We start from the raw sequence: 14,840 nt of genomic DNA on the forward strand, positions 1-14,840 counted from the left end.
CTTTGTCTGTCCCGGCACTAGCTTTAAGTGTTCACATCCAGAGTACTCCCGATCTCCACTCTTCGTGGCGGTGAAGACGCAAGCAAGCCAGTCGGGCAAAAAAACGCCGGCGTCCCTAATCCGCTGCTCTACCCTCCTCCACCGCACTCCCTCCGGTGTTCCCCCGGCGTCCCAGGCACAGATCTTCCGCGCTCCAAATTCTGGATCCCCAGGAAGCAAGGCTACCACAGGTACTAGTTGTGCTTTCTACCCTCCCGTTTTTAAAAAAATGATGAATTGCATTCCTGCCCATGGACCCTTCCGGCCCCCAGACCGGCTTTTACCCCTCCCTTGCGCTTCCCTGCCGTCTGTGTCATCCCCACGAGGGTGGGCGGAGGGAACAACCCCTGGATACCGGCCTGCAAATTAAAAGCTGCAGGAGGCTGGCCAGCGCCTTCCACTCAGACCCTAGCGGGGTCCGTCAGCGTCATTAGAGCTTGTTTTAAAGTAGAGACCCACGAGAGGAGGAGAAACTGGCACATACCCAGTGTCAAAAATCCCAGGTCTGGTTTGCATAGGGAGCATTCCTGAATTGAATGGGGAAGGAGCGTTGTACGTATCTTGTGAGTACTTTCGTTCCATAGACGACAAATTCAGGAGCAGTGAGAAGCACGCCTTGAATTGGGGGGAGTTTATTTTCAGTGGAGCAGAGGCTCAACCAGTGTCTTGCATTAGTTGGATCATTGTGTGTGTGTGTGAAATTGTTGGGATGTCAGGAGAATCATGTGTCTGTGTGTGTCTGTGTCTGTGTGTGTGTGTGTGAGAGAGAGAGAGAACTGGAAGATTCTGGAAATAGCTATAAATGTATTATAGGCACAGTTTTTGACTGTGACGTATTCCAGAAAGGTGGATAGTGCACTGTATCAACTGTTTCATGCGCTCAAGAAGTTAAAAGCCTTTCCAGTCCTCTCCCTCACTTACCAAATCCCCCTAGACTCATACCTGCTCCGTGGAAAGAAGTTAAAGGAGCTGCTTCCTACCGAGTCAGGTCCTTAGTCCACCTCGCTCCATCCTGCCTCCCCTGGCTGGCAGCAGGGCTCACGGGTTCCAGGCACAGGGGTCTCTCCCAGCCCTACTTGGCGAAGCTGCCAGGGAGGGACCCGGGGACCTTCCGCCTGCCAGGCAGAGGCGCCTGTCCCAGCATTCTGGTTTCCTCCCCCACCTCTGCTCCTCTCTGCTAAAGGTGGATTGTTATTGCTAATATCACTGAAATATGTATATGCCACTTTTCAACAAAGAGCAGTTTGCATCGTGAGCAGGAATGAGCAAATGGTTCCTTGTCCCCAAAGGGCTCAGCCTTCTGAAGCCAAGCCCCAAGGAAGCCCCAGCAACGCCCTCTGAGAGGGAGACTCTGCTGGGCTGGTTCAGTTGCCGAAGAGAGCGGAGGCCCCGCTTGAGAAGGCCCCGCTTGGCCCAGCTAGTAGCAGGGCTTGGAAGAGCATGCAAGATCCTGGGAGGACAGCATGCCAGGATCAGTCTTTGCCTCCTTGGGCTTGGGGATATCAGACGCTGGAGGAAGGTGTTCCCCCAAGCGGGGGGTCTTAGGGGTCTTTCCTGTTTGCAGGGGGCCCATGCTGTCTGCCCTCCCTTCTGCCGAATCCGTTCTGGTCCCGTCCTCACCAGGCTCTCTGTCTCTCCCCCACCTTGTGCCTCCCACCCAGCAGAAAGCGCTTTCAGTCGGCGAGTGGAAGGCAAAACGCAGAACAACTTTGAGGAGACCAACAGCAGTTCCCAGAACTCCAGTGGTAAGTGCCGGGGCTCTTTTTGCAGGGTTGGCTTTTCCCAGAGAGGCGGGTAGGAGCCGGAGTGAAAAGAGAGCCCAGCTCCCGGGGCAGAGAGGAGTCCCTGCAGCTGCCACATGGTGGTCTTGCCATTTCCGGGCCACCGCTCTGCCTTGCCTGCCTGCACGGACGCCTTGCATCCTGGTCTGGTCCGGCAGGGCGATAGAACCCCGAGAACGGCCGCTAGGTGGAGCCAGAGGCCTTGGGAGGCGGAACGGAGCCTCTGCGGCCTGCACACCAGCCAGTTTCCCCGGACTTCACCGGAGCTCGATTCCCAGGGGAAGCATGGGCCACAGCCCGCCGTCCCAGAAGTGGGAGGGAAGTGCCCCCTCGCACCCGAAACCCACTTCCCTGCATGTTGGGGAGGAAGTCTCGGGTTAGCCCTCTTCCCCCTGACAGTGCTAGCTTCCCGTGTGCAGGGGAGTTTCTTTGGCGTGGAGGGAGCCTTGGGGTCATTTGCTTCCCCGGCCGCACAGCCTCCGTTGGCGCGACTGCACCGCCAGCATGTGTGGTTTGCATTGATCCTTCTTGAATGTCAATTATTCAGTCGGGGACACAGAACTGCAGCAGTGGGTGGTGCAGCTGGGTGGGGGGGGGGCTTTATGGGAAGCAAGACCCAGTCCCAGTTAGGAGACGCCCCGAGGATTTGGGAGCACGGATGGTCACACACTCGCACCCCACTGCTTCTGTGTCCTAGTGGGGTCTCTCTCTGCCCGTCCCCAGTGCCAGCAGGGGGAGCACGCGCTGGGCGGTCTGTGTGGCAGATGTGCCATCAGAAACCAAAGGTGGGGCTGCCTCTGCCCGGCTGCCCGTTTCCCCCTGCTCCGAGTGGCAAATGGAGGTGGCCCAGGGGTGTCCTTCGCCTCCCCCGAGGAAGCTTTGTGTCGAAACTTGGTGGTTGGAAGAGGGGAAAGGGAGGGTTTCGGTGCCATTTCCATCTTCTGTTGGGGAGAGGGAGAGGCACACGTGTGAGAGTTCTTGACTGTGTGAGCAAGTGGGTTGGCCTGCTGGTCGGAACCATTCGTCAGCGCAGTGCTGAGGCCCTGCTTGGAATCGCGGTGGGGTTCCCGGATGACACCTCCGTGCATAAAGCTCGGTGTGCTTACAAGATGGTTTGCTGAGGGTCCAAGATGCATCGCTCCACCTGCCCTGTGTTGGTGTGGAAAGACCTCGCCAGGCAGGGGAGTCACCTTTTTCTGTTGTTGTTGTTGGGTAGGGCTGAGAGAAGGCCGATTTTTTACAAAGCAGAGCTGGGGTTACAGGCTAGAATTGAAAGGCTTGGTGAGTACCGTGAAGGAAACTTGAGAGTTTGGTGCCTTCTGAAACAAGCATCAGGAAAGGTCCGTATGTCTTGTGGTGGCACCGGACACCCTGGGGAGCTCTGTGTTTGTTTTCTGAAGACCAGTTTCTAGTATGTCCATCTCACTCGAGGAGGGAGCCACAGCAGGGACCAAGACCAGTAGCAGGGTGAAAACTCATTGCTCCGTAGCTCCAACCCAAGAGCTGTAGACTTGTGAATGCGCTCGGGGTCCCTGCTCTCTCTCTGTGCTGGGTCTTTTCTGTGGCCATGTCCCCCCGCAAGGGCTGCTGACATTCCCACCTGGTGTTGGCGCACAGCTCACGGGTCGAGCACATACTTTGCGTGGAGAAGATCCTGGGTGCGAGCCTCGAATCTCGGCAGGCCCAGGAAAGAACCTGGGTCATCTTGTGTTGGTGCTCTAAATGCTCCGTTCAAAACGTTCCAACTGGAAGGGACCTTGGTGGTCTGAGAGTCCAGCCCCGTCCCGCTCAGAGCTCTCTCCCAGGCTGCAGATGTGCCCTTGCAGACATGCACATCCATGGCTGCCCTGCACTCACTCCTTCCCGCACTTGGCTGCCGTGGGGGTTGCTCAAAAGAGAGGAGACGGGAGAAGGGGGGGCAGTTGATTTCAGGGTGGGGTCTCGCCAGTGCGTGAAGGTGGCTTTAGACCTCCACATGACTTACACGAGCCTTAGAAATCGCTGCCGCTGAGAAGCAATTCTTCTTTCCTTCTTTTTTTCCTATTTCCTGCCTGCCTTTTCAAAAGAAAAAGCTCCTGCCTGTTCACCCTGTGAGATTCAGGTCGATCTGAGCAGGCCTTGGGAATGAGGTCTTGGCTCAGGGGCAGAGCGTCTGCTGTGCATGCAGATTCCTGATATCTCCAATTTAAAACGGTCAGATTGCTGGGCTGGGAAATACTTCGCTGAGCCCTCGGAGAGCAGCTGCCAGTCAGAGTACAGCACTTGGCTGTATCTGTGCCCTTCCCAGGCAGGTAGCAGCTGCCGTTCTCCGTCCACCTCCCAGGCACCCCTGCGAGAAACACGGGCAGGTAAACGATGTCTCTGATCTGCTGCCTGCTGAGATGAGCCCCTTTGCCACTGTGGTGGCCGCAAAGAAATGCAGGAGGAGGCGACTCCTCTCACCCCCTTCCACCTGTGCTCCCTCTTCCAGTTTGACTCAGAGTTTGGACTTTCAGACTTTTGGCTGCAGTGTTTATTTACCAGACCGATAATGCTGCTTCCCATCCAATGGTTTCTCTGTGTGGTTTATCAGAAGATTAACACCACAATAAAATCCAGCCTGAAAACCAAGAAGTTCTCCTCCGCTTGCCTTCCATAGCTGCACACATATCCTAAAAGAGGCTCGCGCCCCTATAGAGGTGCTCTGAGCACTCCCCCCCCCCAATTTTGTTTCTCAAGGAGGTGAAGCCAGCCCCGAGTTGTGTTGGATGGCACACAGGGTCTCTCCTCGGTCTCAATGTCTGAATCTCTTTCTCTCTTTGCAGAAACCGCCAGTCCCCTGGTTTCAAATCCTTTCCCGCTTTTGCAAAGTAAGTGTGATGGCTCTTTCTGGCGCTGCCCCTCAGGCTGGATGCTTTTTCCATCCAGCCTCTTTTCAGCCACCCCGACCCCCACCCCGGCTAGCGGAGCTCTCGTGACTTCCCGAATTCTGGCACCTTTGGCCACATTGGAGTTATTTCTCTCAAGAGTGTCTTTCTCTGCCTTTTTGAGAGTGGGAGGTCGGAATCCCGGGGATGTAGGAATCTGCCTTATCCCGAGTCGGAGCATTGATCCATGTTGTTGAGTATTGCCTGCTCTGACTGGTAGCATCGCTTTGGGGACAACAAGGGTCTTTCCCAGCCCTACTTGGAGATGCTGGGGGTTGGACGTGTGTGCAAAGCAGGGGCTCTGCCATGGATCTGCAGCCCCCTCCCCATCATCTGGGTACCTACGGAGTCAGACCAAAGGTCCCTTTAGTCCAGTGCTGACTACTCGGACCGGCAGCAGCTCTCCACTGTCTCAGGCAGAGACTTCCCAGCCTGGCTACCCGAGATCCTTTCAGCTGGAGATGTTTCCGGGGATTGAACCCGGGACCTTCTGGATGCAAAGCCGGGGCTCTGCCGCTGAGCTCGAGGCATCCTGGGCTAAGAGCGCCTTGATTGTACGAAGGCTGTTCATAAGCGATGCACAGTCTCGAGCACAAGTCGCGGCTTCCGTGGGCACTTGTTTGAGAAAACGGCTCTTTTTAAAAAATCTGCCGATTGGAAAACCACAGTGCAGAGAGTTGAATGTTTGGGAAACGGCGGGGGCAAGGACAGGCATGTCTCGAGTTCTCTTAGGCTGAGGAGAAAATGTCTCGTTCGTAGTCAGGGAGACGGGCTTCTTTGCCCCTGAATGGATGGAGGACAAGTTGATTGCCTGGGCCAGAAGTCCTGACACCTGGAAGTGAGCAAATCCACAGAGCAAAAATAATGTAAAGGGTCGATTGCCCCTCAGCCTGGTTTGTGGGAAGGAAATGGTGCGATGCATTCTGGGCGGGAGAACTGCCTTGTAAGCCGCTCCTTCAGTGGCCTTCCTCCTCACCACGTCCAAATGGCATGTCGTACCCCTGTTATTCCTGCCAGCACGTTGCCTACGCAGCAGGTCCCTGCCTTGAGGAGCTTCCGGTCTAGGCCAGCGGTTCGCAACCAGGCTTCCTCCAGATGTGGCTGAACGGCAACGCCTACCATTCCCAGCTCCGGTTTATTTTGGCTGGGGACGCTGGGAGCTGTCATTCAGCCACATCTGGAGGAAGCCTGGTTGGCAACCCCCCGGGGGAAGAAAATCCTCTGAGTCCCAGTTGCAGGGGAGTCACAGCAGGAGAGGGGGCCTGCCCCTTTCAACTCCTGCCTGTGGGCTCCTCAGAGGCATCCGGTGGGCCACTGTGGGAAACGGGATGCTGGACGAGATGGGCCTCCTTGGGCCTGATCCCGCAGCAGGGCTGTTCTGATGTCCTTATGAACCGCTGCTCTAGGCATTGACACTGGTGCAGGGAGGAGGGAGAATCACGGGTGACCACCGGTGGATATTTGCAACTCCCAGTTTGCATGGATGTGGCTTGGTTTCAGTTTGGGGTGAGAAAGGGTCAGGCAAAGGAGGACTCAGAGAAGGGGGAGGTTTTGAGTTGGAGTGAAAGGAACGAAGAGAAGAAGCCTTGTGGGAGGGCCGGGCAGAAGGGGGCAGCAAGGGAGAGTGAGTGGAGGAGCTGGAGCTCTGTGGTGTCCTGGGAATGGACGCTGGCCACTTGACCCTTCAAACCAGCTCCTTTTGCTGCCGTGTATTGCTTTAGTTCTGCGGTTGCTTTAGGATAGGAGCTGATCTCAGTTGAGCCTCACCAGGGCCAGTTTGCACAGCCAAGTTGGCACCTTGAGAATCGGGACGGAGCCAAGTTTCCAAGTTGTTGTGGACTGAAGGGAAGGCCTCCTGCAACTTCCCCTCCGCGCTGAACTCCTCTGCTGACTTGCTCCACTCGCGCTAGCAGTCTGGTTGAGGGTGCGTGCCTAGAAGTGAGGCGAATGGCCTTAGCGAATGCCAGTTGGCAGCTCAGCAGAAGCAGGGCAGATCTGCTCTTTCACGGGCTAGTGGTTTGTGTGGTGCAAAACCACCTTCCCATGGCTTCACATTTTTTATTTCATTTTACTTTGTGCATTTCTGTACTGCCTTTCTTTCGATGCACCAAGATGGGCCATAGTTCAAAATCCTGCCTCGCCAATCCGCCAAGTGTCAGGCAGACGAGAGGGGAGGGAAGAGGCCAGTCGTCCGCTTAGAGCGCCGGTGCCGTTGTGTGGGGCAGTTCTGGGACAGGAGCCCTCCAGCGGGTTGGCCTTGTGCTGCAGGGGACGGAGGAGCAGAGACTCTCTGGACTGAGCAGCCGAGCGGGCATGCCATGTGCGGACACCATGACCAGCCCTCTTGTTCCTCCTCTTTCAGAACCGTACACCTGTGGGGCTTGTGGCATCCAGTTCCAGTTCTACAACAACCTCCTCGAACACATGCAGTCCCACGCAGGTGAGTCCGAGATGCTCTGAAATGCTCCAGCAGCGCTCATGGCGGGGGCGAGGAGGGTTGTCTGTGGGAGCCGTTCCCTGGCCCTCCTCTTCCTGTTGCTCGGCCCCCGCAGTGGCTTCCCTCCCTTGCAGGGTTTCAGGTGCACATTTTGGGTTGGCCTTTGTGTGCAACGTGCCGTCTGTCCCTGCCTTGGCCAGCCAGGGAGTCACTCCAGCTCTTTCAGCGAACGTTACGGGAGTGGGGGCCGGTGGCCGGGAAGATGAGGGGCTGGGCCTCGCTAGCTCCCAAGTCTTTTTCTGGAGGCGTTTCCAGAGGGGGCTGGCTGATCTGGGACAAGAGCACCCATCAGGAGGCTGTGGATGGGAGGCTAAGGCAGGGAACTAGAGCCACAAGCGATGAGGCAGAGGAATTTGCGGCGTGGATTATATACGGCAATATAATTATTCAGTACAATATACGAATCTGATTCCCTCTGGGGGTACTTTGTTCTGGTCTGGTGCTGTGCTCTAATGTCATTTGGGCACTTTACCGTTGCCTCGCACAAAAGAGCAGCTAGGCTGAACTTGGCTTAAGGGATTTGGAGCAAGAAAGGGAAACGTACAAGATGGGCTCACTGCAGCCCCTCACTTGGCTGATAAAAGGAGGTGAGATTCAAAACACATTAATCTTATTAAAGGTTCATGCCATGCCAGTGTAGAATTTCACATTCTAAATCCTCCTCTTACTGTGAAATAGACAAAACACTGGGTCCCCCCCACCCGGTTTCCTGGGTCATACAATTTTTGTGCAAATACAGGAATCGTACATCTGCCAACCCAAAGTCCATTTGAAATGTTCCAAGCCGGGCCTTGGAAAAAGCTATATTTGGGTATGTTGTGTTGGCCTTTTGGGGTGGCGCTTCTGCAGGAAGGATATCATTCCAGACATTTGGCATTGGAAGCCAAAACCTTTCTAGCCTAAGGGGTCAAATCATTAACGATTTAGCTTCAGGTTCATTGTTATTTTATTTCATTTTAATTCTCCAGTTAGGATGCTGGTCATAAGAAGTTGTTCAAAAACGGCTTCAGATAGTCTGAGCTGATCTTGAACTGGTTTGGAAAATATTTCATGCAGAATAGCATTGAGAATCTTTTCTTCTAACAAGCAAACTCTATAAAAGGAATACCACGAGACCTGAAACGAAAGATATTGAGTTGTTCCAAGGGAAATTTACACAGTGGGGCAATTAACACCTATAATTGTCTGTAACCAATCCCTCTCCCTCTTTAAATCTGTTTCTGGGGGCTAGGTTATATCACTTAACCAAAACGAGAAAAAAGTCTACTTTTGGGGGGAAATACCTGCTCATTCTTTTTGCCATAAAATCCCCTTCATCTTTCCCCCACAATCCGCACATGTTGAAGGTGCACTTCAGTGGCACTTGATAGTGTTGGACGTGTCCACAGAAACTGTGGATTAAATATTTCAAGAACATCAGAACAGCCCTGCTGGATCAGGCCAAGGGCCCATCTAGTCTAGCATCCCCCTCCCATTGGCGTTCCCCAGCACCTGGTGTTCAGGGGCATGCCTCCTCTGATCCTGATGGAAGACGTATACAGCTACCAAGGCTAGCCAATAATGTTTTGAAATAATTAAAAGATGCCCTTCTGGATGGTTCTTTAGACCATTGTCAAGCTCACAAGGAGTGTGGCTCTAAATTTAATTTGGATTTATTTTTCGATAGGAACTTCCCCAGCTCTAAGGAACTGTCTTTTGTGTTCCACAGCTGACAATGAGAACAGCATTGCCTCTAACCAACCCAGGTCCCCTCCAACGGTGGTGGAAGAGAAATGGAAGCCACAGCCCCAAAGAAACAATGCCAACAACAGTATGTACCTGTAAGCGTTGTGTGCAAAGGAAGGCACCCCCAGAGTGGGGACAGGCAGCCAGGGGTCCTTGCAAGGGCTTTCCATCAGGAGAAGCCGAGGATTCTTGTTCTCCATCTCTGAGGCTCTCTCCTGTATCTGCGAGGTGCAGGCAAAGGGCTCTTTTCAAGACTCTGTTCGACAGCGTCACACACTCAAGCAGCCCTTTGCCCAGAGTCAGTAAGCAGAGCCAGAAAAGGATTCCAGGGCAGGTCAAGGAGCAACAGTGGAAGCAGCAACATGCAATTGTATCTGGAGTAGGCCTCTGTCAGGAAATCTTAAGTGTTTTGTGGAGGACCTTGGATAGTCCCTCTCAGGAGCTCAGATGGCCTGTGTAATTCTCCCTCTTTGGTTTTATCCTCACAACCACCATTTGAGGTAGGTTAGGTGAGAGAGAATGCCTGGCCTAAAGGTGTCCTATGAGCTGATCAGATAGCTGAACTTGATTTCTTTGGTCTCAGGCCCTCTTAAGGTCCTTGGAGAAGGGTGTGATGGCAGATAAATCTGCGTTGTTTAAGATTTAATAATCTTCTCCTGGGGTTTCTTGCCTCCGTTTCTTGCAGTGCCGGCCAGCGGCTCGATCGTGAACAGCGCCATCCCTGAGAAGGAGCGTCAGAATATCGCGGAGAGGCTGCTGCGGGTGATGTGTGCCGACCTGGGGACGTTGAGTGTGGTGAGCGGCAAGGAGTTTATCAAGCTGGCGCAAACCCTCGTTGACAGCGGTGCCCGCTACGGCGCCTTCTCCGTCACGGAGATCCTCGGCAACTTCAACACACTAGCCCTCAAGCATTTGCCACGCATGTACAACCAGGTGAAAGTGAAAGTCACCTGTGCTCTCGGCAGCAACGCGTGCTTGGGGATTGGTGTGACCTGCCACTCCCAGAGCGTTGGCCCCGACTCCTGCTACATCTTGACAGCGTACCAAGCGGAAGGGAACAGCATCAAGAGTTACGTCCTGGGGATCAAGGGGGTGGACATCCGGGACAACGGGGACTTGGTCCACCACTGGGTGCAGAACGTGCTCTCTGAGTTTGTGATGTCGGAGATCCGGACAGTGTATGTCACGGACTGCAAGGTCAACTCCTCGGCATTCTCCAAGGCTGGGATGTGCTTGCGCTGCTCAGCCTGCGCCTTGAACTCTGTGGTCCAGAGTGTTCTTAACAAGCGGACTCTTCAGGCACGCAACATGCACGAAGTCATTGAGCTGCTGAACGTCTGTGAAGACCTGGCGGGCTCGACGGGCATCTCCAAGGAGACGTTTGGCTCTCTCGAGGAGACGTCGCCTCCGCCCTGCTGGAACTCCGTGACGGACTCCCTCCTGCTCGTCCACGAGCGCTACGAGCAGATCTGCGAGTTCTACAGCAGGGCCAAGAAGATGAACCTCATCCAGAACCTCAACAAGCACCTGCTGAGCAATCTGGCCGCCATTTTGGCCCCAGTGAAGCAGGCCGTCATCGAGCTGAGCAACGAGAGCCGGCCCACCTTGCAGCTGGTGCTGCCCACCTATGTGAAGCTGGAGAAGCTCTTCACCACGAAGGCCAATGACGCGGGGATCGTCAGCAAGCTGTGCCACCTCTTCCTGGAAGCGCTGAAGGAGAACTTCAAAGTCCACTCGGCCCACAAGGTGGCCATGATCCTGGATCCTCAGCAGAAGCTGCGCCCGGTCCCACCCTACCAGCACGAGGAGATCATCGGCAAGGTCTGCGAGTTGATCAACGAGGTGAAGGAGTCTTGGGCCGAGGAGGCAGAGTTTGAACCTTCCACCAAAAAACCACGGACCTCGAGCGAGAGCTCGCCGACTCAGGAAGAAGACCGGTCGGGCAAAAGCGAAGTGTATGACTACTTGCAGGAGCCCCTCTTCCAGGCGCCCCCCGACCTCTTTCAGTACTGGTCCTGCGTCACTCAGAAACATACCAAGTTAGCCAAGTTGGCCTTCTGGCTCCTGGCAGTGCCTGCTGTCGGGGCCAGAAGTGACTGTGTGAATATGTGTGAACAGGCCCTCCTGATCAAGCGGCGGCGGCTGCTAAGTCCCGAGGATATGAACAAGCTCATGTTCTTGAAGTCCAACATGCTTTAGGACTCGGTGTGGGGGTGGGTGGGGAAACCGGAAACCCTCCAAAGCAAACCCTTTTCCCCCCACGCATGCAAAACACTGTTCCAAACTATGAACCCAACTTAAATTCTAAACACTGTGGACCTCATGACCAGACGCCCTGGGAAACAGAAGTGCTTTTTATATAGGTATATAATATATATATATATATATATATATATATTCTATATATGAATATGTGTATATAAAAAGCTACCTTGGAAAGGAATGTTGGGCGCAAGTCACGTCTCTGCTAGGAGCACACTCCTTTCTTTAGATAGTGTGTGTGTGTGTGTGTGTGTGTGTGTGTGGGGACACATTGTCATGTCAAGAGGGCAGGCGAATGGGGTGCACACTCTCTGGTGTCTTTAGGCAGCTGCATTCAAAAGTGACTTGAATGGTTGTAGGTTTGTTATGATTTTCTCTCTCTTGTGTTTCTCCCTCCCACCCCGAACCCTTCTGTTTTGCACCTCACCGCGCCCCCCCGCCCCCCGCCTGGGACAATCAAAACCCTGCTCTCCGCTGGCCCTGATCCACACTGGACTTTGTTCCCAAGAGCAACTGTGCAGCCCGAAGGCCTTTTGGTCTTGGCCTTCGGAAGGGAACATCGCAAGTTCACGAGGCAGCTGTGTTTCAGAAACACCAATCTTTTTCTCTTAGAAATGAGGATGGGAGACTTGAAGGATTTTTTTTTTTTAAAGAACTTTTTCAAAACAGAAATCTTTTTTTTCCTGTCTCCACTCCGGTTTTGTTTTGTGTTTAAGTTTGATAGCTGAACTGTTTCTCCTTTTTTAAAAAAGGAGGCGGTTCTGATGTAGACCAGAGGTAATTTGTTATGGCAAAGAGAATGACTGTAACTTAGCTGGTGTTTTTTGTCCCCCGCTCCCCTCCTGTTTTTCTCCCCAGTATAAACTCTTCTCCCCTCGCCCCCACTAACGCCCTCCCTTTGGGTCTGTGTGCATGGCTGGATTTGCTCACCAAGGGAAAAGTGGCGGGGGGCGTTGTGGGAGGATGTTCGTGGTAAAATAGGACTCTGGTAGCCAAATACTGGTGGAAATGCCGAACTGTAGCTCTGTGAGCAGGCAGACCTTCCTCCCTCCGTGACCTCCAAAAACAGTCACTTGCGATGAAGAACTTCTGCTCTCCTGTTCCACAAGCCTTCCCGATACAGTGTCCGCCTTCAGAGCAATAGGGGCCTTGTCCGCCACGGGAAGAGACGCTTCTGGTTTCACTCCTGGGCTGGGATGGCAGGTAAGAGGAGTGTGCGGCGGGCCTGAGAGCCCGGGCTGTCCGAAGGCACAGGGTGGGTCGGTCCCAGCTCTGGGCACAGAGGTCTGCTTCTGAAGACTGCTGCACTTGTGACGCGCAGAGATAGGCAAGAGCCCCGGGGGCTGTTTGGGCTGGGTGGCGGCGGCGGCGGCATCTTGCCAGGAGGGTGCAGTCGTTCCCAGCGGGATTGGCCACTGGCCTGGTTGATCTTTCTAAGGCTGTGCGGGGCACTGCTGTTCTCGCGTGTGCGTGGGGCGTTTGGTTCCTGTTGTGCCCTCCAGCTCTGTCTGCTCCCTGAGCGGCAACGCCGGCGGAGAACGGGCAGCTACGCAGGAGAGGGCAGAGTTGGGGCTGGTGCAGTCCACTCTGAAAGCTGGCTGGTCCTCAGCCAGGATGGCTACTAGCCACAGGTGCCTTGGCCCGTGAGTGGGGGGAAGAAGAGTTGCCGGGCCTTTTCCGGGCAGATTGCCCCATCGCTGACGGTGTGTGGTCGCTCTAAGCCCAGAGTGCAGAAACGTGCCTTTCTTTGCTGACCGTGCCAGCTAGTTCAGCGTGGCCCAGAGCCACGCCTGGCCTGCCTTGGCAGATAGCTTAGCCCGCCCCCCAGTGAAGCGAGTTGAAAGGGGCTGAAGGGAGCCCCTTGCTTGTAGCCCACCGTCTCTTTGGGCCAAGGAGCGGTTTCCCAAGTTGGAGGGCGTGCAGAAAGCGTGCTCTGCCATTTGGGCGTGGGTGTGTGTGTGCTGCGTGTGCTGTGGCTGATGGCAGCTGTAGGGTTACAACAGCTGGTGAGTCAAGGTTGCCTCTTGCGTAAGGGAAGCTTGTTTACTCTTGGCTAAGCCTCCCGTCCGTGTCTGATGCCCTCTTGCCCATACGGCCGTGGTCTTTGCTCGAGAGCAGCCGTGCGGTCAGTGCACAGAACCTGGTTGTAGGTTCTTGTGGGGGCAAACCCACCACCCCCACCGCCTTCTTGGAGAAATGCTTCCAGTTGCAATTCTTGTATTTCAAAACGAGCTAGAGAGAGAGAGAGCTCCAGTTCCTGGTTAGTTTGGGGCATCTTAGGAAATTCTATCAGAAGGGAGAGAAGAGCTGCAGTTCAGCAACAGCTAGCCAGCCAAGGTTGCCTCCCTCTGGCCAAGTGAGGTACCCTTTAGTGGGTCAGACCGTCGGCAGCAGGGGTGGTTGCTCTTGCCGAAGGAGTGAGACCAGAGGTGACAATTCCTGGGGTGGGGAGGCAGAGTTGTAATCCACAATATGCCATCTTGCCACTTCTTCCCAACCCAGCTCTGTGTCAAATGCAGGCGAGGGCCACTAGAGCCACAAGCTTGTGGGGTGGGGTGGAAATGCAGATGAAGAGGAAAGAGACTGTGGTGCATTTGATCCAGACTCAAGTTTCTAGTTCACATGACTGAAAAGCTAATTTTGAACAGAAGGCTGACCAATAGAAGGCACTTGGAGGACGGATTTGCCCGTGTCCGCCATGCAGAAGCTAAGGAGAGTGTGTTGTGGGGAGACAGAGAGAGTGGTTCCCTTTCTTTCCTGCTATGTGTGTTACAATAACTCTGCTCCTGAGGGGAGGCTGGGGAAGAGAAGAGTCTGTTGGGAAGCAGGGGGACAGAACACAGCAGCCACCCGCGTTCCTGTCTCTTCCCACAGTGATGTGTGTACATTACCTTCGTTGTAGATCAGTGTTCCAGGCAATACCAAGAGATGCTTCAACTGCATCTCCTCTACCTGAGAGTTACAAAAAAAAGAGTCATCTTTACGAGAAGAAGAAAAAAAAAGATTACAGGAAAAAAAAAGTTTAAAAATATACAAAAATATTTTTTAGGCCAGAGTTTTCTACAGGTATTAATGAATATTTTTCTTAATCCTTATAAGTTTTACTGTGTTTAATATTTCTTAATACCGGTAGCATTAATTTATACTTTTGTAGCAACACACTATTTTTATAAAAGCGCCACGACTGGCTTGTCTTCATGATTGGGGGTGGGACGGGGTGGGGGGGGGGAGAGAGAAATGGTGTGAGGGCGCCCAGCCCTCCTGCTGAACCATGTACTGTATTTAAAAAGAAAAAAAGGTTTATCTACTGTCACGCTTGCTGTGTGTTAATAAACAAAAACCAAAAACCCCTCTTGCCCAAAGTCTCCTCTGTATTGTTGGCCTGGAAAGTGAATTTGCTGCAGAAATCAGGTAATTGGTGGGAGGGGAAACAAAAACCCCTGGCCAAAGGAGAATAATGAATAGAAATGAATAAATGGTGGAATTGCACTATGCAATTGAAAAATGAAAAACCAGGATATACAGGTATCCAAACCAAGTCCGAGATGTCTTCCCATGTGAGAATGTGAAGAGTACATACGATGCAAGTGATAAATTCTCGGATCCAAAAGTTTGGATACCTGTATGCCT

General features: G+C 53.6%; 1 protein-coding gene across 17 annotated transcripts in view; it reads left to right on the forward strand.

The window, feature by feature from the left end:
- Window positions 1–14,559, forward strand: part of ZNF618 (zinc finger protein 618) — a 60,497-nt gene extending 45,938 nt beyond the window's left edge. For 5 of the 17 annotated variants that reach the window (XM_053282235.1, XM_053282239.1, XM_053282238.1 and 2 more), the window contains exons 9-14: window positions 42–230; window positions 1,701–1,784; window positions 4,625–4,669; window positions 7,089–7,166; window positions 8,932–9,033; window positions 9,634–14,559. In XM_053282235.1, coding sequence (XP_053138210.1) covers window positions 42–230; window positions 1,701–1,784; window positions 4,625–4,669; window positions 7,089–7,166; window positions 8,932–9,033; window positions 9,634–11,147 — 2,012 coding nt within the window. In that variant the 3' untranslated portion in view covers window positions 11,148–14,559. The remainder of the gene's footprint in view (window positions 1–41; window positions 231–1,700; window positions 1,785–4,624; window positions 4,670–7,088; window positions 7,167–8,931; window positions 9,034–9,633) is intronic. The other 12 variants (XM_053282246.1, XM_053282247.1, XM_053282249.1 and 9 more) reach the window with 5 other exon arrangements.
- The last annotated feature ends 281 nt before the right edge of the window (window positions 14,560–14,840 follow it).

Source organism: Hemicordylus capensis, chromosome 17, assembly GCF_027244095.1.
Source record: "Hemicordylus capensis ecotype Gifberg chromosome 17, rHemCap1.1.pri, whole genome shotgun sequence".
Classification (NCBI taxonomy): domain Eukaryota; kingdom Metazoa; phylum Chordata; class Lepidosauria; order Squamata; family Cordylidae; genus Hemicordylus; species Hemicordylus capensis.